Genomic DNA, 23,387 nt, shown 5'->3' on the forward strand with positions numbered 1-23,387 from the left:
TGATTTTTTTAAATGACAGTAAAGATGGAATTATTAATTTTCCTGCATTTTTAAATTCCAAACACTTCAAAAACTTTTTTCATGCAGAAAAAAAGTTATTCTGAGTAAATATGCATAGTTTCATGACTTTAAAACACTGTATGGATAACAGAAAATAAAAAAAAACTGTCAGACATCTCATCTCACTCTGTCCATCTGTTTGACTGTGTGTGCTTAGACTTCCATTGTCTGAGAGAAAATGCGCCCCTACAGGTGCAGTTACCGGACTAAAAAAGGGAGGAGACTGTCTTTTGGTTTCACTTTTAAATCGGTTAAAATACAAATAAATACTTGGATTTAATTCACACTGACAAGCTAAACCAACATATATGATTATTATCAGGTCAGGGCTCATTAATAATTGATGTGTGGTCAGTGATACGTGAGAAACAGGAGAGATGAATCACGGCTCTGAGCAGGAGCGTGTGGAATGATGAGCTCAGAAAAAACGAGTTTATTCTTGTTTTATAGCTATTAAAAATAAAGTATTGCAGCGATATCACACAATTCACCAATTAGAGCACACCAAGAGCTAAATTAAGATGTTTTTGAACTGTTTGTGTGAAAATGAAATATTTGCGGCTGCCTATATGAAATCACTGCCTCCGATCAGCGCACACAGTGTCACAAGTTCAAAACTAACAAATTTATTCTTGTTTAAGAGCTTTTTAAAATAAATTATTGCCATAAATGCACACAATACATCCATTATAACACAACACGAGCTAAATGCAGGTGTTTGTGACCCGTTTATGTGCGCAAGACTATTTGAAAGCGCGACTGGCAGAATAACATTGATCTCTCGAGCTGCAGGATTCTGCCTTTCGTCGTAAGAACGAACACATCACGGACAAGATTATTTCAAAATACATAATAGCTTGGCGAATATAAACCAAAACAGCCACGTGAACATAAACTGTTGAGAAATAAATCTGAAGTGGATCTACTGGATTTTAATATTAAGTGACCGCATATACCAGCTGCTTCTGTCTTCAATTTTAATCTATATAAAAAATTAAACTCATTCATCTTGGCTGCTTTTTTAATGTGTGTACGTATTTAAACGCCTAAAAACCTAAAACATGCTCTATTATACTACTGTTAGCAATTTCTTTATCGTTCAATTTATCTTGTGTACACGCTTTTATTTTCATAATAAACTTGTTTGTTAGATTATACACAGTTACAGTGGTCTATAATAAATATTAACAGGTTTTATTCAAGCTGTTTAGAATGATTGCCGTAGGCTAATTTTTTAAAATGTAAATCCAAAAAAAAAAAAAAAAAAAAAAAACATTGGAAAAGAATAACTTGTACTTTTTTATACATTTTGTATAGTTTCATAGTTTATGCATTATAGTTATAAAAACAAACAAATTTAGCCACTCACATAGAAATCTTGGGCCTTATCCTTTTCTGACAGTTTTAGGGATGTTTAAAAATCCTAAAAAACCTTATTTGTGCTGCAAATAATAATTTCAAACTAATTTGATACTGACCTCTGACATCCTGTGACATGATATTTATTTGAATTTACATAATCTCATGGATGTAACAGTAAATCTTTTCAGCTCACAGATCAAGACTAAGCTGTAATGCAAGCAGAACTTTCACAAATGCTTGTAGGTCAATAAAATCATTACAAAACACTTACAAATCATTTAAGGGATTTGATAACACTGTAAAATAATATTTAATTTGTTAACATTAGCAAATGCATTGATAACACTTTATAATAACTGCACTCATTTGTAAATAGTCAGTTCATGCTTCATAAAGCCTTGTCCCAATATTAATAGTCAGTAGTAAGCAGTTTATAAATACAGCTATAAATAGCTTGTTCTTGGTTTATAAGCACATTTATTAAAAAGGAGAGTAAAGGGTCAGTTATCTTCCTATGAAAATTAAAAAAATAAAAATAAACAAACAACAACACAGATTGATACAGAACTCAGAAATGTTATTGTGGATTTATGATAAACTCAGCCTGTAAATGAATTCATTCTCCTCCAAGAAGACACAAGTAGTTCACACCAAACTTTTTTAACATGAAGCCAATATACTGAAGATGTTAAATTTCGAATGGGTTTAAGATACCTTAAATGGTGTGGCCATAGCGATTTATTAAAGTAACATAAAAAATACAATAGTTATTTTACTATATCTTTAAAAATTTTAATTCCAACTCTTCATAATTTTTTATATACCTAGAAATCATCATTTGAAGGAAGCACAGTAAGTTTCATAGCTTTATCATTTTCAAGAGCCAGCATAAAATTAAAACTATCATAACATATAAATCAAGCTTGCAATTCTTAGTACCAATAATGGCCACCAGATGGAGCTATAGGATTACTTTTAAATAATTATTGTAGAAACAAGTATGATTTAAATCATTTATAGAAATCTTTCAAAGAAAAATAATATGAATTTTATGTATTTTACTGATAAAATGACCCTCACTTAATTAGAATAACAAGCTGAAGTATTGTGAACTGTATATTAAGAAATAATTCTTTATAGGCTTTATGGACAGATAAGTTTTGAGTGACTCTTGAAGGTTCAGCCCCACATCCTCTTTTACCACTGTTTAAAGAATTTATCTTACAGAACAGGTGCGAATGAATTTTGGATAGCTTGAATGGTTTTGTCGTGGTGATTTTTTGAAATAACAGTAAAAAAGTAACCAGTAAATGTCTTTTATTTTTTTAAGTGCAGCTTCTAAACGCTTCAAAAAAATGTACACATAGAAGACAAGTCATTCTGAGGAAATATGCATAGTTTCATGACTATACAACACTATATGGATGATAGAAAATTAAAAAACTATCATACATCTGATGTCACTCTGTCCCTCTGTCACTGTGGGTAATGTGTGTGTGTGTGTGTGTGTGTGTGTGTGTGTGTGTGTTAAGTGAATTAGGTGTGAAACTATCAGGGAGCATTAAGTCTCCATCGCCAACATTTTACAGAACTGCCACTTTCCTGGAGTCTCAGAATTACAATGTGTCAGGTTCTGAGAGATCTAAGATTCCAAAAAATGATTTGATTAGAATACCATGAAGTATTGTGAAATACTATATATTAAGACTTTATATATATGCTTTATGAACAGATTAGAGTGACTCGTGAAGGACCAGCACCACCTACTCTTGTCCGATGGTTTGAGGAATATATCTTCCAGAATCCGGGATTAAGATTTAGGAGCTCATTTTTATTCCACCTCCTTTCCTGAAAGTCTTTCTTGCAGAATTGACTAAAAATTAATCTTCACATTAATTCCTAATCATTTTGCAATTCTTTTTGTCAGTTCTTCTTGACCTGTTTTTTTTCTTCTTCTTTTCTGACCTCATGACCCAGTCAGCATTTTTGTACAATGGTCAAGTCTTAACTTATCCATTTCTGTATTGCATTTGTGTTTGTGTTAAAACAGTTTGAGTTAAAACTCTTTTTTAATGCATTTCATCTGTAAAAGAAAACATGCCTAATAATTCTGCACATGAATATAAGGAGTTTTTCTCTTCCAGCTTTCCTGGACTATTGTATAGCACTCATAAATGATTAAATAAAAAATAATGGTAGTTATTAAGATTGATATGGCTTGGAATTGGTAAAATGTGCTTGGAAAAAAATCACAATAAAACAATGTTTTAATGTTTAAGTTTGGAATATTAACTGACATGAATGAATGCTATATAAATATTGTTCATGTTAACATAATGTTTATAAATGAAAGCTTATTGTAAAGTGTTACTAAATATATATATATATATATATATATATATATATATATATATTGATCTGTGAATGTGATTTTAAAGTCTAGATGATTCGGATTAACCCTTTAACCGCCATATCCTTTAAAACCTCACTGCCAGAGGGATATTGTGAATGCATGTGCCCGCTGGACACAGTTAACCTGATGCCACCGGGGTGGCGATGGCATTGGTGGCTTGAGCCCGCCATCGCTGCTTGCAGCTATATTTATTATTATTATTTATTATTATTATTTTTCTTCAAGGTTTCGGGGGCTTTTGGGGCCCTTAACATGCTTAAAAAGTCTTGAAAATTGGCACACACATTGGAACCTGCGGCCATTAGGGCCGGGCAGAGACTGATACACGGGCGTGGCACAGGGGCTCTACAGCGCCCCCTGGAATATGGAGGGCCATATATCATACATACTTGCACATAGACATACGAAACTCGGTACACATATAGAACTCATCAATACAAACAACTTTCGTATTGCATATCATAGGCTCCGCCCAACAGGAAGTTGGCTATTTGGGGTTTATTATTCATATTTGTCGTCAAAGTTGTGGGGGCTTTTGGGGTCCTTAACATACTCAAAAACTCTTGAAAATTTGCGCACACTTTGGAATCTGTGGCCTGAAGGAGCCTGCAGAGGCTGAGACCTGGGCGTGGCACAGGGGCTCTACGGCGCCCCCTGGATCACAGTTATAAATGTTGATGTATAGCTCACACATACTTGCACGTATTAATATGAAACTCAGTACACATATAGATCTCATCGTGCCGAACAACTTTCGTATTGCATATCATAGGCTCCGCCCAACAGGAAGTCAGCTATTTAGAGTTATGTAAAAAGCACATGCTCTGGAATTTGAAATACTTGTCATAGGTTTTTTACTCGATTGCCGCCAAACTCGGTCAACATGATCTCAAGACATTGGGGATGAAAAATTGCCAGGGGATTTTTGATATCTCAAACGGTTTGCTCGTGGCGAGGCTTTGAAATTATGGCGAGAAATGAGAAACAGGAAGTGTCTAATACCATCCACATACATTTCCTAATTTTAATCAAACTTCATCAGATTATTCATTGTATGATGTCGATCGCATATATGTGACTATTAGGAGTCAAAGTTATAGCGCCACCAAGTGGCAGCAGGAAGTGTGTCATTTTCAAAATGCTTTGAATTCAGCATCTTATTTTTACTCGATTTGCTTCAAACTTCATCAGAATAATGTTAAAACACAGCCGATATAAATCTGCTGGGGGGATATTGATATCTAAAAATATTGTTGCCGTGGCAACATGTCAAACTGGAATACTTCTCAGGTGATTTTGAGGCATATAACATGCTTAGAATTTCATCAAACTCAGAACACATATCAGTATTAGTGACAGCTAGACACTGGCAAAATTTCATAAGAGGGCGTGGAAGAGGCACTCTATAGCGCCACCTTTTGTCAAAAGTGGGGGGGTTAGTTTTAGCTACAGACACCAAACTCAGTACAAAAATTGTTCTTATCAAGACGGACAACTTTCTAATTCACAGTCATCAGCTACGACCAACAGGAAGTCGGCTATTTTGATTTGAATGTGGATTGTTTTTTACATTTAGCTGTGAATTAATGCATACTGCTCAGAGGAGAGTAACACTATACACACCAAACTTGGTGTACATGTTGAAAAAACATTGAGGAACTTAAATTGTGAATGGGTTTTGGATAGCTTGGATGGTTTTGTCGTGGGGATTTTTTAAAATGACAATAAAGATGGAATTATTAATTTTCCTGCATTTTTAAATTCCAAACACTTCAAAACCTTTTTTCATAAAGAAAAAAAGTTATTCTGAGTAAATATGCATAGTTTCATGACTTTACAACACTGTATGGATAACAGAAAATTAAAAAACTGTCAGACATCTCATCTCACTCTGTCCATCTGTTTGAGTGTGTGTGCTTAGACTTCCATTGTCTGACAGAAATAGCGCCCCTACAGGTGCAGTTACCGGAATAAAAAAGGGAGGAGACTGTCTTTTGGTTTCGATTTTAAATCGGTTAAAATACAAATAAATACTTGGATTTAATTCACACTGACAAGCTAAACCAACATATATGATTATTATAAGGTCAGGGCTCATTAATAATTGATGTGTGGTCAGTGATACGTGAGAAACACGAGAGATGAATCACTGCTCTGAGCAGGAGCGTGTGGAATGATGAGCTCAGAAAAAAACGAGTTTATTCTTGTTTTATAGCTATTAAAAATGAAGTATTGCAGCGATATCACACAATTCACCAATTAGAGCACACCAAGAGCTAAATTAAGATGTTTTTGAACTGTTTGTGTGAAAATGAAATATTCGCGGCTGCCTATATGAAATCACTGCCTCCGATCAGCGCGCACAGTGTCACAAGTTCAAAACAAACGAATTTATTCTTGTTTAAGAGCTTTTCAAAATAAATTATTGCCATAAATGCACACAATACATCCATTATAACACTACACGAGCTAAATGCAGGTGTTTGTGACCCGTTTATGTGCGCAAGACTATTTGAAAGCGCGACTGGCAGAATAACATTTCTCTCTCGAGCTGCAGGATTCTGCCTTTCGTCGTAAGAACGAACACATCACGGACAAGATTATTTCAAAATACATAATAGCTTGGCGAATATAAACGAAAACAGCCAAGTGAACATAAACTGTTGAGAAATAAATCTGAAGTGGATCTACTGGATTTTAATATTAAGTGACCGCATATACCAGCTGCTTCTGTCTTCAATTTTAATCTATATAAAAAATTAAACTCATTCATCTTGGCTGCTTTTTTAATGTGTGTACGTATTTATTTATTATTTTGCTCTAACAAGACTTAATCTATATTTAATTAAATCAATTACATTTGATTTTACATTTGATTTGTCCATTTCTGCATCTAAACGCCTAAAAACCTAAAACATGCTCTATTATACTATTGTTAGCAATTTCTTTATCGTCCAATTTATCTGGTGTACACACTTTATTTTCATAATAAACTCGTTTGTTAGATTATACACAGTTATAGTGGTCTATAATAAATATTAACAGGTTTTATTCAAGCTGTTTAGAATGATTGCCATAGGCTAATTTTTAAAAATGTAAATCCCAAAAAAAAAAAAAAATGTAAATAAATAAAAAACATTGGAAAAGAATAACTTGTACTTTTTTATACATTTTGTATAGTTTCATAGTTTATGCATTATAGTTATAAAAACAAACAAATTTAGCCACTCACATAGAAATCTTAGGCCTTATCCTTTTCTGACAGTTTTAGGGATTTTTAAAAATCCTAAAAAACCTTATTTGTGCTGCAAATAATAATTTCAAACTAATTTGATACTGACCTCTGACATCCTGTGACATGATATTTATTTGAATTTACATAATCTCATGGATGTAACAGTAAATCTGTTCAGCTCACAGATCAAGACTAAGCTGTAATGTAAGCAGAACTTTCACAAATGCTTTTAGGTCAATAAAATCATTACAAAACACTTACAAATCATTTAAGGGATTTGATAACACTGTAAAATAATGTCTAATTTGTTAACATTAGCAAATGCATTGATAACACTTTATAATAACTGCACTCATTAGTAAATAGTCAGTTCATGCTTCATAAAGCCTTGTCCCAATATTAATAGTCAGTAGTAAGCAGTTTATAAATACAGCTATAAATAGCTCATTTATTAAAAAGGAGAGTAAAGGGTCAGTTATCTTCCTATGAAAAATAAAAAAATAAAAATAAACAAACAACAACACTGATTGATACAGAACTCAGAAATGTTATTGTGGATTTATGATAAACTCAGCCTGTAAATGAATTCATTCTCCTCCAAGAAGACACAAGTAGTTCACACCGAACTTTTTTAACATGAAGCCATATACTGAAGATGTTAAATTGCGAATGGGTTTAGGATACCTTAAATGGTGTGGCCATAGAGATTTATTAAAGTAACATAAAAAAATACCATAGTTATTTTACTATATCTTTAAAATTATTAATTCCAACTCTTCATAATTTTTTATATACCTAGAAGTCATCATTTGAAGGAAGCACAGTAAGTTTCATAGCTTTATCATTTTCAAGAGCCAGCATAAAATTAAAACTATCATAACATATAAATCAAGCTGGCAATTCTTAGTACCAATAATGGCCACCAGATGGAGCTATAGGATCACTTTTAAATAATTATTGTAGAAACAAGTATGATTTAAATCATTTATAGAAATCTTTCAAAGAAAAATAATATGAATTTTATGTATTTTACTGATAAAATGACCCTCACTTAATTAGAACAACATGCTGAAGTATTGTGAACTGTATATTAAGAATAATTCTTTATAGGCTTTATGGACAGATAAGTTTTGAGTGACTCTTGAAGGATCAGCACCACATCCTCTTTTACCACTGTTTAAAGAATGTATCTTACAGTACAGGTGCGGATGAATTTTGAATAGCTTGAATGGTTTTGTCGTGGTGATTTTTTGAAATAACAGTAAAAAAGTAACCAGTAAATGTCTTTTATTTTTTTAAGTGCAGCTTCTAAACACTTCAAAAAAATGTACACATAGAAGACAAGTCATTCTGAGGAAATATGCATAGTTTCATGACTATACAACACTATATGGATGATAGAAAATTAAAAAACTATCATACATCTGATGTCACTCTGTCCCTCTGTCACTGTGGGTAATGTGTGTGTGTGTGTGTGTGTGTGTGTGTGTGTGTGTGTGTATGTGTGTGTGTGTGTGTGTGTTAAGTGAATTAGGTGTGAAACTATCAGGGAGCATTTAGTCTCCAGAGCCAACATTTTACAGAACTGCCACTTTCCTGGAGTCTCAGAATTACTCGGTGTCAGGTTCTGAGAGATCTAAGATTCCAAAAAATGATTTGATTAGAATACCATGAAGTATTGTGAAATGCTATATATTAAGGCTTTATATATAGGCTTTATGAACAGATTAGAGTGACTCATGAAGGACCAGCACCACCTCCTCTTGTTTGATGGTTTGAGGAATATATCTTCCAGAATCCGGGATTAAGATTTAGGAGCTCATTTTTATTCCACCTCCTTTCCTGAAAGTCTGTCTTGCAGAATTGACTAAAAATTAATCTTCACATTAATTCCTAATTATTTTGCAATTATTTTTGTCAGTTCTTCTTGACCTGTTTTTTTTTTTTCTTCTTCTTTTCTGACCTCATGACCCAGTCAGCATTTTTGTACAATGGTCAAGTCTTAACTTATCCATTTCTGTATTGCATTTGTGTTTGATATTTCTCATGGGTATTTCATAATTTTCGACTTTGAGTTAAAACAGTTTGAGTTAAAACTCTTTTTTAGCGCATTTCATCTGTAAAAGAAAACAGCCTAATAATTCTGCACATGAATATAAGGAGTTTTTCTCTTCCAGCTTTCCTGGAATATTGTATAGCACTCATAAATGATTAAATAAAAAATAATGGTAGTTATTAAGATTGATATGGTTTGGAATTGGTAAAATGTGCTTGGAAAAAAATCACAATAAAACAATGTTTTAATGTTTAAGTTTGGAATATTAACTGACATAAATTAATGCTATATAAATATTGTTCATGTTAACATAATGTTTATAAATGAAATCTTATTGTAAAGTGTTACTAAATATATATATATATGTTTGGGGAATATATATATATATTGTTCTGTGAATGTGATTTTAAAGTCTAGATGATTCGGATTAACCCTTTAACCGCCATATCCTTTAAAACGTCACTGCCAGAGGGATATTGTGAATGCATGTGCCCGCTGGACACAGTTTACCTGATGCCACCGGGGTGGTGATGGCATTGGTGGCTTGAGCCCGCCATCGCTGCTTGCAGCTATATTTTTGATTTTGGACTCCCTTCGATCGTGATGATCTGCTGTAAATAATAATATGCCAGGTTCCACGATGTTTCATGTTTCATGAACTGACAAGCGTAAAAGCCATGAGAAAGTTACACCATGTGTGCATTTGGGGTTTTATGTGTTATAACTCAATGACGAATATCTTTAGATCTAAATGACAGATTATGGTATGATTGGACTCATTTTAATGAAAATAATGACATTTTCCATGATCTATACTTGACGTTTCATGAAGTTATAAATGAAAACGTAGCCTATATATTTTTTTTTATTAAATGGTTTAATGTGTGTGATAACATAATAAGGAGTATCTTTAGATCTAATTAACAAATTATGATAAGTTTGGGCTCCTTTTAATCAGGAGAATTTTCAATGATCTATGCATGTGTTTTGAAGTTGCAAATAAAAGTACAAGTGAAAGTACGGTTGATTATTCTGTTGCGCCTCAAGCACACTCATCTGGTTTCATGTGTTACAGCTATATGAACCAAATTTTTCGATCTGAACGATGGATTAAAACGGAGAATTGTCCTGAAAATAATTCTGTTTTTTGAGATCTATCATGTAGTTATGAGCTAAAATGGCACAGGCCTGCAACCTCTGATTTTTTTGCTAAGCTACATGTCCTAATTCTGTTTTATGTGTTATAGCTCTATGAGTGATATCTTTAGATCTGAACGATGGATTATGGTGAGTTTGGGCGTTTTTTTCTTTTTTCTGCAAATAATGACATGCCATTTTCTATGATATATGCATGTTTTATGAAGTTACCAGGGAAAATGCTACGTGACAGCTACCTTTGATTTTTTTTGCTAAGCTACATGTAGCCTGTGCAGTTTTATGTGTTTTATAAATTCTTGAGGAATATTTTTAGAAATTAATGATGGATTATAGTTACTCATGATGGTTCTTTTAAATCAAGACAATCTGCTCTTAAAATTGGTGTCTATTTTCCCATAATCTGAGCTTGTTTTATGAAGTTACAAGCAAAATGGTGCCTTCAATATCTTACTTTCATATGGGTCTTGGGGTGACTTCTTGTACAAAAACCAGCTCCAGTTTATTTAAAGCCCCAAACAATTATGATTGTATTATTCTACTCAATGAGAGATGTCCCGCCGGGTTTAAAGGGTTAATGAGACCCCCTGATTGAGAACCACTGCTTTGGAGTTCAGTGTAAATATCAGGACATGACAATCATTCAGGACCTTGGGTATATAAAGACACTTTTCCCCCTACGCTGTGTCCAAAAACTTAGGCAGCTGACTTGTTGCCTTGCTGCCTTATCAGGCAGTGACTTTGCAGGCAGAGTTTGCGAACAAAGATACATCCCGAAACTGATTTCAGAAAGGCTTCTGAGAGAACATAATGATCTACTACAAAATAAGAGAGCTTTTTATTACAATACTAATTTTTTGCATTTTTAAGCTAACTTTCACAGCATCGAATGCACAGAACAGTGATATATTATAGGCAGAAGGATACATTGATACTGTCTTTAAAAATCAATCACATGAAGGTGTCTCAGTAGATGGGATGTCACACAGTCTTATGATTGGACGTGCCTTGTTGCTTCTTACCTCCATATGTTGCCTGCGGAGGTGTCATTTTTCAGCTTTTGGGCACAGCCAGAGTTTTAGTTCCGATCGTGTTCCAACACACCTGGATGTAATTTTCACATAAAACCAAATACCTTGATTAGTTTATTCAGGTGCTTTTAATTAAATTTGGAGCTAAACTCTACAAAAGACAAATCTCTTAGGAGTCATTCTTGTCTACATCTGCTCTGGCAGTCCAACAGTCTGTGCTGAAACATTACTGTCAATCAAACTATTGTGGGAGGGGCCTGTCTGTGTGATGTCACAAAGACAGGCATCTGAGATCAGCTCGATTTGAGAAAGGGGCAAATATATATATATATACCCTATATATATATATATATATATATATATATATATGTATATATATATATATATGTTTTTAAATCTACTGTCTGATACTATTACTGTACCATTTTTGTGTCTCTATTTTAATCAATCTCTTTTCTATTCTGTATCTATCAGAGGTTATTATAGTTAAATAAAACTAACTCCATAAATAAATAAACAGTTGTTTGTTTATTTGAAATGACAAAGATTAACTGAATTTTTTTTTTTTTTTTTTTTTTTTTTTTTTTTTATCTAAACCCTAAGTAAACAGGAATAACAATTATATACACATATGTGACCCTGGACCACAAAACTAGTCATAAGGGTCCATTTTTATTTATATATTAAGATTTTAACATCTTTTAATAAGCTCATAAATATTTAACTAATATCATAACTATTTGAAAATCTGGAATCTGAGGGTGCAAAAACATAATAGTAAATAAATCACCTTTAAAGTTGTCCAATTCATATTACTAATAAAAAAAATGGATATATTTACAGTAGGAAATGTACAACATATCGTCATAGAATACCCTACTGATTTTTTGGCATAAAAGAAAAATCAATAATTTTGACCAATACATTGTATTTTGGTCTGTTGCTACAAATATACCCCACCGACTTAAGACTGCTTTTGTGCTCCAGGGTCACATATAAAAACTAATACAAACAACAAAATATACAACTAAATTACTAAAACTTTAATAAAAATAAAGAAATGGACAATAAAAAATATAATTCAAAATATTAATAAAAATGTAATTGTATCTCAGTGATACCAATATGTGCTACATATTTCCTCTCTCTATCAAGGATCTTCCTCGCCACTTTAACAAAGCAAAAGAAAAACCTCAACTCATTATAGACCCATGCTGGACTGTGACAATACTCTGTTTAATAGAAATGCCTCTAATGCTAAATCTAATTCTCATTTACATCTCCCCATGTCGTATAATAGAAGCGCTCTTCACACCAGGTCGGCCAGGCATCTTTAATGCTGTTAAATAGAGCTCAATTATATCCAGTCTATCAAAGTCACTTGGGTGCTCTCTTTCTATCTCCGCTCTAATTTCTACCCATTTCCACTCAGGAGAAGCTGAGAGGCATGAAAACATCAGGTGGAAGCCATCTGGCTATCTCATTCCTCTTTCAAGCTGATTTTCTGAATCACATTTCTGTAAAGAGGGTGAGCCACAGGTAGCAGATTGAACTCATATCCCCCCGTTTGGGATATCAGAGGAGAGGGTAGATTCCTGCTGGAACGATCCGGTCCACAGACACCTGTGGTCGGCCTGATTACGAGCCCTGACATCTAACACTGAGGGAGTGTGTAATTCGACTGGCATCTGCTGATGAGGCTTGCTGTGTGTGTGTGTGTGTGTGTGTGTGTGTGTGTGTGTGTGTGTGTGTGTGTGTGTGTGTGTGTGTGTGTGTGAACAGCTCATCCATGCAAAACAGCGACCTTGTGTAACTCCTGCGTAGCGTTCATCTACTTTCGGTCATGTATACTCACGTACACCACTTAGACACACATTTATTCATGTGTATGCATGCTAGGCATGATTTTACATATTTATACCATCCACACACATACAAATGGATAAACAAATTGCCTTGCAAAAACCTTCATGCCTTAAACATCTAAACAAAAACAGATAAAGCATTAACCACATTCACACTTGCACGCATACATGCATGTGTGAAAAAAAGGAGAAGAGCGTCACGTGCGCTGTCAAGGCCAGAGGGCACAGCAAGGTCAGCACCAGAAACTGGGGCTGAAATAATAGACTGTGTGAGCACCAAAGAGAATAGAGAGAAGGTAGGCTTTGGAAAAGGAGGTTATGAGGAGAGAAATGATGAGGAGAGATGATCAGAAAATAAAATTGGATGGGAGGCGTGCAGCAAAGGAGAAAGAAAATGAATATGAGAGAGGCAAGGGATGGTCAAATTGATTGGAGGAGGATGAATTTGGTGAGCAATATCTCCAGCATCTCACCATCCAGGTAAAAACCAGAGAGTGTAAAATAGAAATGAGCCTCTTGGATTGGATGGAATTGATTTTGGAAGGTTAAAGGGCCATCCTGAGACAGTAAGTCTCCGGGGGCAGTCGTGGATAGAGAGTCTGACTTGTAGCCCCGAAGGTCACGGGTTCGAGTCTCAGGTCTTGAGGGGATTGTCTCTTCCACCCTCAGCACCACAACTGAGGTGAGACCCTTGACCAAGGCAATGAACCCCAACCGCTCCCTGGACGCCGCAGCATCGGCTGCCCACTGCTCTGGGTGTGTGTGTGTGTGTGTGTGTGTGTGTGTGTTCACGGTGTGTATGCACATGGATGGGTTAAATCCAGAGCTCAAATTCCAAGTATGGGACACCATACTTGGCCACACATCACGTACTTTCCTTTACAGAGAGAAATTATAATAATGAAGAAATTAGGAAAATGGCTTCAAACATTTTTGATACATATATCTAGCAACGATGCATTAAATTTTAAAAGTGAATATTTTATTTTTTTTATTTTTATGTTCTTTAGAACCTCCTATTCATTAAAATATCCTTTTTCAGCATTGATAACAATAATAAAATCATAGAAATAAAATAATTTCTGAAGGATCATATGACACTGAAGACTGGATTATTGGCAGCTGAAAGTACAGCTTTGTCATTAATGCATCAAATTAATAAATAATCAACTGAATTAAAATAAAAAACTGAATCACTTTTTCTTTATCATATACAGTATATAGGGCATGAGCTTGTATTACTTAAGTGGAAAAAGCCACCCTTTACTCTGTACAAAGGCTAAATGCATATACATATCTTTTTCACCCCCTCATTTTTAATGCTCACATACAATAAATCAGCCCAAACTTTATTGAATCTCATTAAATGTGGCTTCCACATCCTGTCATTTTGCTTTCCACCCGAGACACCATTAGGTGCCCTCCTATCACCGCAGAAAAGGGGAGACAGTACTGGACTCGGTGGCAGATGGCACATCCTGTTTGGCTGGACTTCCTCTCTTGTGTGTTCGACTGACATGATATTTCTCTCGGTCAACGAATACACACATTGTCCCCCCTTTTACTCTCCATCTCTACCAGAGCGGGGTTGATCTGAGCTGTCTTTCTCTCACACACATATGCACTCTTTTCTTTTTCCTCTTTAATATCGAGAAAGGACAGCCATGTCCAGTAGAGAGACCTCTTCATTATATTTCTATATCTATCCCTCTCTTTTCTGTCTCTTTCTTTGACGGGCACTTTTCAGGTCAACTCACACAGAAAGAAGTCTAAAAGTGGTCTAAAAATATCTTTATAATGCATCCGCTGACAAAAATGATTTGTTTCATGAAGTTACACTCCTTTTTACAGTCCCTTTCCACTTCTGTCTGCACCAGTGACGTCTAGAAAACCAGATTTTCTATTTTGATTGAAGTTTTATTAAATTGATCAAAAGTGACAGTAAGGATGTTTCGAATGTTACAAACGATTTCTATTCAAATAAATGCTGTTCTTTTTACTTTTCGTCAAAGAAAAAAAAAACGTATCCCAGTTTTCACAAAAATATGACCTTGTTTTGAACATTGATAATAATGGGAATTATTTCACTCACAAAATTGAAGTCACACCTATTGTTTAGTTTAGATTGCAAATTTAGAAACCTGAGACCACTAGTGAAAATATGTTTAGCGTAAACCAACAATAAAATGTATTTGAACGAAAACAAGTCTTTGAATCCCAGATTTTCATTGTGGTCTCAGTCTTTCGAATCAAGTCTTTCAAAGGTTAAATGAAATGAGTATATTTTTGATCACAGATGTTTCAGAACACTTCCAGGGTTTGTGAATAATTGGTGGTTTATTTGGACGTTTTATTTTGTGCTGTGTTTGTATAGAAAGGCTAAACTCCTCAGTTTGCACTCAGAGACACGGTGTGTGTGTGTGTGTGTGTTTGAGCACAGCACCCTCTGTTCCCGTCTCCCTAGAGGGTGTTTGAGCCGTGTTTGTGTGAGAACATGAACACGTGCCTGGTGTGTTATGCCCTCCTTCCCTCAGGTCCTCTTCTCTACAACCTCTCACATTTTCAAAGCGAGGCGGATGATAGCTTGACCGGAGCACGAGGAGCGACGGAGGAGGGAGGGAGGGAGGGAGGGGGGACCGGGGTGGGAATGGGAATTCTTGTTTTTCATACCTCAGAGGTTAATTCCTGATTCCTCCACATTGATTTTTCCTTCATCCCTGGAGTCCAAACAAGCCGTCGGAACGGTATCAAGTAAAGCTGGTGTTAAAGAAACAGCAAAACAATGGCGAGAGGGAATATTCACAGAAACGTCTTTGATCTTGTAGCTGATTTGTGTCTTGTTATTCTGTGTTTATGATGCTTTTTGTTGGTTGCCTTTGCTTTTGTTTTTTGTCACCTTTTGAACAGAATGAGAACAATGACCTCTTGCTGTTTTCTTGTTTTTTGCTCTTTCTTGTTTTCTTTTTTGATTTTTCTCTTGCCACAGTAATCTTTTTTTGAATTTTCTCTTTTCTCTTTTTCCCTCCTTTTTGTCTTAACCCTAGGTCCACTCACAAAAAAACACGATGAATCGACACTGAACCGGCCACGAGATGAAGGTATTTTTGTTGCATGTTTTTTCTTTTTTCTTGTCTTTTTTTTTTTTTTTTTAAGTCTCTTTTTGGAAAATTAAAAAGCAACAGTCTTTCTTTGATAGTGTATACTTTTGGTAGAACATATGAACCTCGTGTGCATATATATATATATGTCTGTGTATGTCTGTGTGCAATGAGCTGAAAAGTTCTCGTTTGACTTTGGAAGGAGATGTGCAACTTCTGAAAGTTGAAGATGAAGACGGAAAAAACACTGTATCTTCATTAAATGAGAGAAGAACAGTGGTTTTGAAATGTAATACTCCAATAGTGCTGTCTGAAGCACAATTTTACAGCAGTTGCTTTATGATGTTTTTCAAGACTCAGAGCGATTATTAGGCTTTAAACTTATCTCCAACTCTCACAAAGACAAAGAGGTGTTTTCACCGTGCTTTGTCAGTGTGAATAGTTCTCCGGATGTGGTAGTAAAGACCAGCCAATAAATCTAAGAAATAAAATGATACCGTGGGGAGAAAAACCAGAAAAGCACAGATACACACACACATGGATCAGCACATGTTGTCACCTTCTATCTTAGATATTGCTATAAATGTTCATTTTTTGAACTCCTTTCTTGAGAGCAATGTGTGTTTTTTTTTAGCCCTGGTGTTCTTTCTTGTGTTTACGAAGGACTGTTTTTTTTTCTTCATCTTCTTCTTCTTCTTCTTCCCTCTTGATATTACTGGGGTTTTTTTACCTATAGTTCTTTGGAAATGGGAAAAATTGGGATTGGAAAATCAAAAAAAAAATAAAAAAAGAGAAGCTTTTCCTAATGCAATCCGACACTCATTGGTTTTATTGTGTTGATAAACTGCTGGTTGGGTCCTTGAAAGCTTGTGTCCTCTAGAACTGAATCATTAACCCACTCAATATTCAAGGAAGAATATTTTGCCAGATCGGGTCTGTGAACATGAGGACAAAATGAGGATCTCTTCAATCGCAAACACATGTTTTATGCTATGTGGAATTAAAATGTTGAGATTTGGGGTTTTGTTGGTTGAGGTTTGTCCTGTAATCAACATTGGCCTTCATTTAGCTCCGATAGGTAAATGTATGTGAGTGTTTGTCAGGTGTTTATGGGAAATGCTATTCGTGAACATGGCAGCGTTAAGCTGCTGAAAACAGGATCGATTTTTTGCTGAGGGAGAAAGAGTGACGTCTGAGCGCGAGTTTATGCATGTGTCTGGGTGAGTGAGTGCGTGACTAGTGTAGTGTTGAGACAAAGGTGTGTGTCCACCTGAGCCCAGCTCATTATTCAGACTGTGTGTCACATCATTATCAACGTGAACAAACACTCACACACACTTGAAATTTACAGCTTCGTGCTCGCTTTCTCCCCCGTCTCTGTGTCACGCAGACTTTATAAACTGTTCAGCAAGACAGCCTCGAGCACGTCCTCTTACTCATCCCCAGTCTATCAGCACCTCAGTCTAGATCAGGTGGATTGAAAGTGAATACTTTAGGACCCTGAATCTGTGGACTCCTCACCCCTGTACACAACAGATACAAGCCATCTGTTTAGGGGTTATGTTGTTCATGGCTCACCTCACTCAGGGACTTTCCTTTTCATATATATGAGACTTATGCAACAGAGCAGAAAGAATGTTAGTATTTTTTTATCATTCTAATTTATGCCATATATATATATATATAATCAAACTCCCCAGTTATGTTCCAAAATCTTTGGCAAAACAAAACACTATTTTAAAATTTTAAGCAAAGCATGTGAGAATTTAATTTAATTTAAATATCTGAATGGCTCCAAACTTTTGAATGGTAGTGTACAATTTTACAATAACAATTGACATTGTCTTTGGTTTTGCCCATTGAAGAGCCATATTGTTTGACCACTAACTGGTCATTGTTAAATAAAAATTTGGCATAATTTAAAAATTTACTGCTAAATCTCAATAAATCTTTATCGTTTTGTAGAAACTGGTTCTGCTCTTCATTGGTTACTGAACACGTCTTTCACGGATGGTTACCCTGATTTACAAAACACATTAGCACACACTAAACTACTGCAGCAACAGCAATCAGCCGCTGATTGGTTGAGGGAATTAACGCTCTTCAACCAGACTGCGACAGCACAACTTTGTGTAGTTCAGCCGAACAAAGCCAGATTGGGGTTGTGGGTTTGACAGCTGTTGTATGTTAAAGGGGTCACATGATGTTGCTAAAAATTAAATTATTTGGTGTAATGAAATGTGTTTTTGAGGTTTAAGGTTCAAAACACATTATTTTCCACATACTGTACATTATTGTTTCTCCTCTAAGCCCCGCCTTTTTGAAAAGTATAGATTTTTACAAAGCTCATCGTTCTGAAAAGCTAGGTTTGCTCTGATTGGCCAGCTATCCAGTGCGTTATGATTTGCCGAATACCTCAAGTGTGTGACTAAAATTTTACGCCAGATCAGATTATGCCACCAACACTGCATTTATCTGACTGTAAGGGTAGGTTAAGGGTTGGGGTAAGTGTACATGTTAATAAAGGTGCAAGTCTAAAGTTTAAAATCCCGTAAGCAAATCACATAACATTTGGTTATGACGTGTGTTATGTGCTGGCTCGAACTTCCGCTATAAACACAGGTATCCTGTGAAAACAAACCATACCGAAATACCGGAGTGAACATGGCTGTGAATGACTTTTGCGGATTATGTGAAGTAAATCTATGCATCCACTATACAATCAGTGCATCTAAACTAATATTTGACAGTAGAGATGAACAGGAAAATATTTGCAGCCAACTGTCAAAGTTAGGATTAGTTCTGTTAAACACAGCTCTTCGTTCATTTCGAGTGTGTCGGAAATGCTGCGACTTAATTGCAAGATTACAGCATGACATGGGAATATTCAAGGACTGGAAAAGAAAGGAGACACTGACCTGTCAGAAGGTTGCCAGTTCAAGCTCAACCGATAAACGAGACTGAGATACACCTTCTTAAACTCCAAGGACCATAAAAAAGCAGAGGAAGGCCATGGACTTGCCATCACAGAGCAGTGTCACCAAGGTGGGTTAAACACTACAATGCTAGGCTGGACATAGGTCCAGTACTTTTATTCTCCACAACAGAGCGAATAGCATCCTGTGTCTCCATGTCCGCTGTCATTTTTCGATTTCCCTAACCTAAACTAAAATCTTAAATTCGGAGCTTAGCGTCTACATCATGGCTCTCAGCTCTCTGTTGGTTGATTGGATGGCTGGTGCGGAGCCGGAGAAAATGTGGGAGCTGGTTTGCTATTTCAGACTTAGTACAGAAGCGAACTGAAATTGAGCAGAAGTACGATGTCTGACGTAGTAAAATCTGACAGGGTAGCACAAATCGTCAGAACACTGGCGCGACGAGACAAAACAAATTAAACCCATCACAAACGAGACATTTGTAGCATCCAGTATTGCGTATCACACCACGTAAACATAAAACCATGTCTGCATTTGTGACCGGAGACATGACAAACAACAAGTGCTCCTCTACACTGCTCAAAACTCACGTTTGAATCATTAGTGGAAAATCCTTTTTTTTTTTTTTTTTTACTTTATTTATTTGAACAGGGACACTGTAAAATATACATTAACCTTAAAAAGGAGAGATGCATTACACCAGGTTGTAGCACTTATGCTAATTTCCACCTCTCTAGTCTCTGGGCAGGCTGATGACAAATAGATACACATGTTAATAATACATTTACCCCACAAAAGCATTAAAATTACCACAGCCTCCATTCACCCCTCAGCATTCATTTACAAATACACTCTCACATACACATCAATTACAACATTATGTGAACATGTTTGTATTAGAAGAAGCCATTTTTTGGCCCGATGTGAAAAAATATGAAACATGTGAAAAGATTCTTACAGACTGTGAGTCTGAACAGCCGGCAGATCAAGAAACAGTCCTCCATAAAATGCACTCCAAACATCTGAATATTTGGGTTGAACTGTACCACTGATTTCTAGTTGTGTCCTTTTTAGGAAGACCAAACAAAGTAGTTTTCTTTTACAACCAAACACACAGCATCTCCACGACATGGCAGCTGGGGCGGCAGCAACTATAAAGTTACGCCTTCTTTCTTTGCGTGAACATTTGGGCGGTGTTATGCAAAACTTCCCACAGAGTGACATAGACATGTGGGGGCGTGTTTAAACGAGCCGTTTTAGGAGGGAGTGGAAAAATATATCTCTTTGGGTTTGAGACTTTAATCTTTGCAACTTTAGGGATTTTATCTATGCACGGACAGCTTGTAACACTCCAAAGAGAAAGGAAAACTTTTAATCGCAATATATGACCCCTTTCACTTCTTGCCGCAATTTGCTCACCATTTTCTTGTCAGTATTACAGAATTAATATTCAAGTCAGTTCATTGTCACTCAGAGTCTCATATAAATCAGTCACTATTTTATACAGTATGAGAAATGATGCACATGCTCAAAAGTTGATTGTTTACAGAAGAAAAATAATAATAATTGTTTGAGATGCATAGAGTGACAATTTAGTTTAATTTTATATTATTTAATATTTAGAATTAGCTTTTTTTTTTTTTTTAGAGTTTTCATTTTAGTTTGTGTGCTTTATTTTATTTTTTATTTTATTTTATAGTTTATTTTATATTTTACTTTAATAATTATATTTAAAGTTTAATTGATATATTCTAAGTTTAATAATTGTATTTAATTTCAACTTTATTTACATTGGGGTAAGCCATTTTTAATTTGTTTTCAGTTAGCTCTGGTGGGAAGTCGCTGTGCTGTATATTGAAGCAAAACAGCAATCCTTCAGATAAAGATAAATTGACAGCAAATGCAAATCTTTACAAGCAGGATGATCCCACGGCATATAGATGTGCTTGTTTATTTACTTGAGCTAAAAGGCACATCTGCCAGAGTTTGCTTCCAGATCCAGGCCTAATTGATAATATTCTCAATATTTTTTGATATTTGACATCTAAGCCTCATACTGCATACCCAATACTGTAGTAAAATGTTTATGCAGCATTATATAAGAAGTAGCATAGTTTAAGCTTACCTGTGAAAACTAAGTTTGCTCTTGTTGACACCTGGTGATGAGATGTTCTGTAACCTCTGCAGTGTTCGAGACTGCACATACATTCATCATTAAAACTGTAGTGCCACAGAACTGCCGACACACTCCTGCAAGCAATAGATTTGCTGTCGACCTGCAGGCGCACACACAGTTCCCGTTGGGTTTGATTGTGTGTCACAGACTGCGGTGTGTGTGTGTGTGTGTGTGTGTGCGTGCACTCATGCTGTGTCTGATGAAGGTGCTGAGCTGGAATCACCTAGAGAGCGATCCGTCATATTCTCTTGCACTTTGCCAATTCCTCACTCTTTCTCACTCTCTCAGTTTTTCTAAACAAATTTTCTGATCCCTGTTCAAGGACAAATTGTGGTCCTGCAAGGCCCTGGGACACCAGCCTATTTGTAGCCCCCTTTTTGTAATTTGGAGATCAGTAAATAGACATTATATCCAAACTGAACATTGAAATTGTGAGATATAAAACCACAAATGCAATAAATTCTTGTGCACAGCCAAATGAAAAAGAAAAATTTTAGAAAATTTAAGATGGGAATCAGTGGTATTTCAGCACCATTTATATACTGTTGTCTACTTTATTATTATTTTGAATATTTTATTTAATATATATATATATATATATATATATATATATATATATATATATATAAATGTTTTAGTAAATTCGTTATGTGCTTTTGGCTTTTCCATTTAACTTGAAGTCATTTTAGTACTTCAACTTATTTTATTTTATTTCTAATTTTCATTCTAAATTCAATTTTTTTGAGTTTTATTTCTTAAGGCAATATAAAAATCATTGAATTATCACCATTTGTGAATAAAAAATAAATAAATAACTTTTTGGTATTAACAAAATTTTAATACCTACAATCCTGTACTTATTTTCTCATCTCCACAGTACAGTCCTACTGTATTTCTCCTTTCCTGCATCTCTGTCTGTCTTTCAGTGTGTGTGTGTGTGTGTGTGTGTGTGTGTGTGATGTATTTGCCCTGTAGGCATTGATGTGTGCTGACGTCTAACTATTCGCGTGTTCTCTTTCATTAGCATTAGGGCCCTACCTCCATGATCCCTCATCCACAGAGCTCCGAACCTTACAGCACCCCCTAGGGGCAAACAACACCGCCCACACATTACATACACATTACACCGCTAAACAACATCTTCTGCTTGTTCATTTAGCAAGTTAGAGGATGTAAAAAAAATAAATACATTAAAAAAACACCTATCAAGAGTGAACAAAAGTGGAAAAATGGCCCGGCAGGAACATTAAAGGTAGAAATAATAGAATAAAAGCAGATATTCACTTACCTATACAACCATTAGAGTAGAGAGTAGAGAAATAAAAATATGTCCTACTTCTGTCAGATCTCTGTCTAAGAGAGCAGGTTAGACGAGCTGGCAGGGAAAGACAGAGAGAGAGCAAGTGTTGATCAAATCACAGTCACATTGTAATAGAATAATTCATGTTAGAGTTTCACCAGTCAGCTTTTCAATAGACATTTCCAAAGACAGAAACAGCGGTGTACTCACAACAACTCCAACATTTAAATGTATTGATTAGTAATAAATATGCTGGGGCACAACCAATCAGCATCGCACATTTCATCAGGCTTTCTTTTATTATTCTCAATAGACACCTTATAAAATGCTTTAGCTCTTTCTGAAGGACACACATCTTGATTTTTATAGTCCATAAATGAAATTGGGAATAATATATAGTAGAGTAAAAGTTTGGACACACCTGCTGATTCATAATAATTCATAAACTTTTTGTACTTTTAGAATTGTATACTTTTATATATATATATATATATATATATATATATATATATATATATATATATATATATATATATATATATTAGTGCTGTCAAAATTAGCGCGTTAACGCATTCGATTAATTTGAAATATTTAACGCGTTAAAAAAAAATAACGCAATTAACGCGGTTGCAGTTTTTTTTATTTCCAGTTGTGGCCTATGTGTGTTCAACGTGCAAAGAAATATGGATAAGACCAAGGA

At 35.2% G+C, this 23,387-nt stretch overlaps 1 protein-coding gene across 2 annotated transcripts in view; it reads left to right on the plus strand.

The window, feature by feature from the left end:
* nlgn2a (neuroligin 2a) overlaps positions 1-23,387 on the plus strand; it is a 163,928-nt gene that overhangs the window by 76,447 nt on the left and 64,094 nt on the right. Inside the window, exon 3 of one of the 2 annotated variants that reach the window (XM_052560852.1) lies at positions 16,222-16,275. The exons of the other annotated variant lie outside the window; for it this stretch is intronic. Within the exon in view, the coding sequence (XP_052416812.1) occupies positions 16,222-16,275 (54 nt within the window). The remainder of the gene's footprint in view (positions 1-16,221; positions 16,276-23,387) is intronic. 2 annotated transcript variants of the gene reach the window in all.

Source organism: Carassius gibelio, chromosome B7 (assembly GCF_023724105.1).
Source record: "Carassius gibelio isolate Cgi1373 ecotype wild population from Czech Republic chromosome B7, carGib1.2-hapl.c, whole genome shotgun sequence".
Classification (NCBI taxonomy): Eukaryota; Metazoa; Chordata; class Actinopteri; order Cypriniformes; family Cyprinidae; genus Carassius; species Carassius gibelio.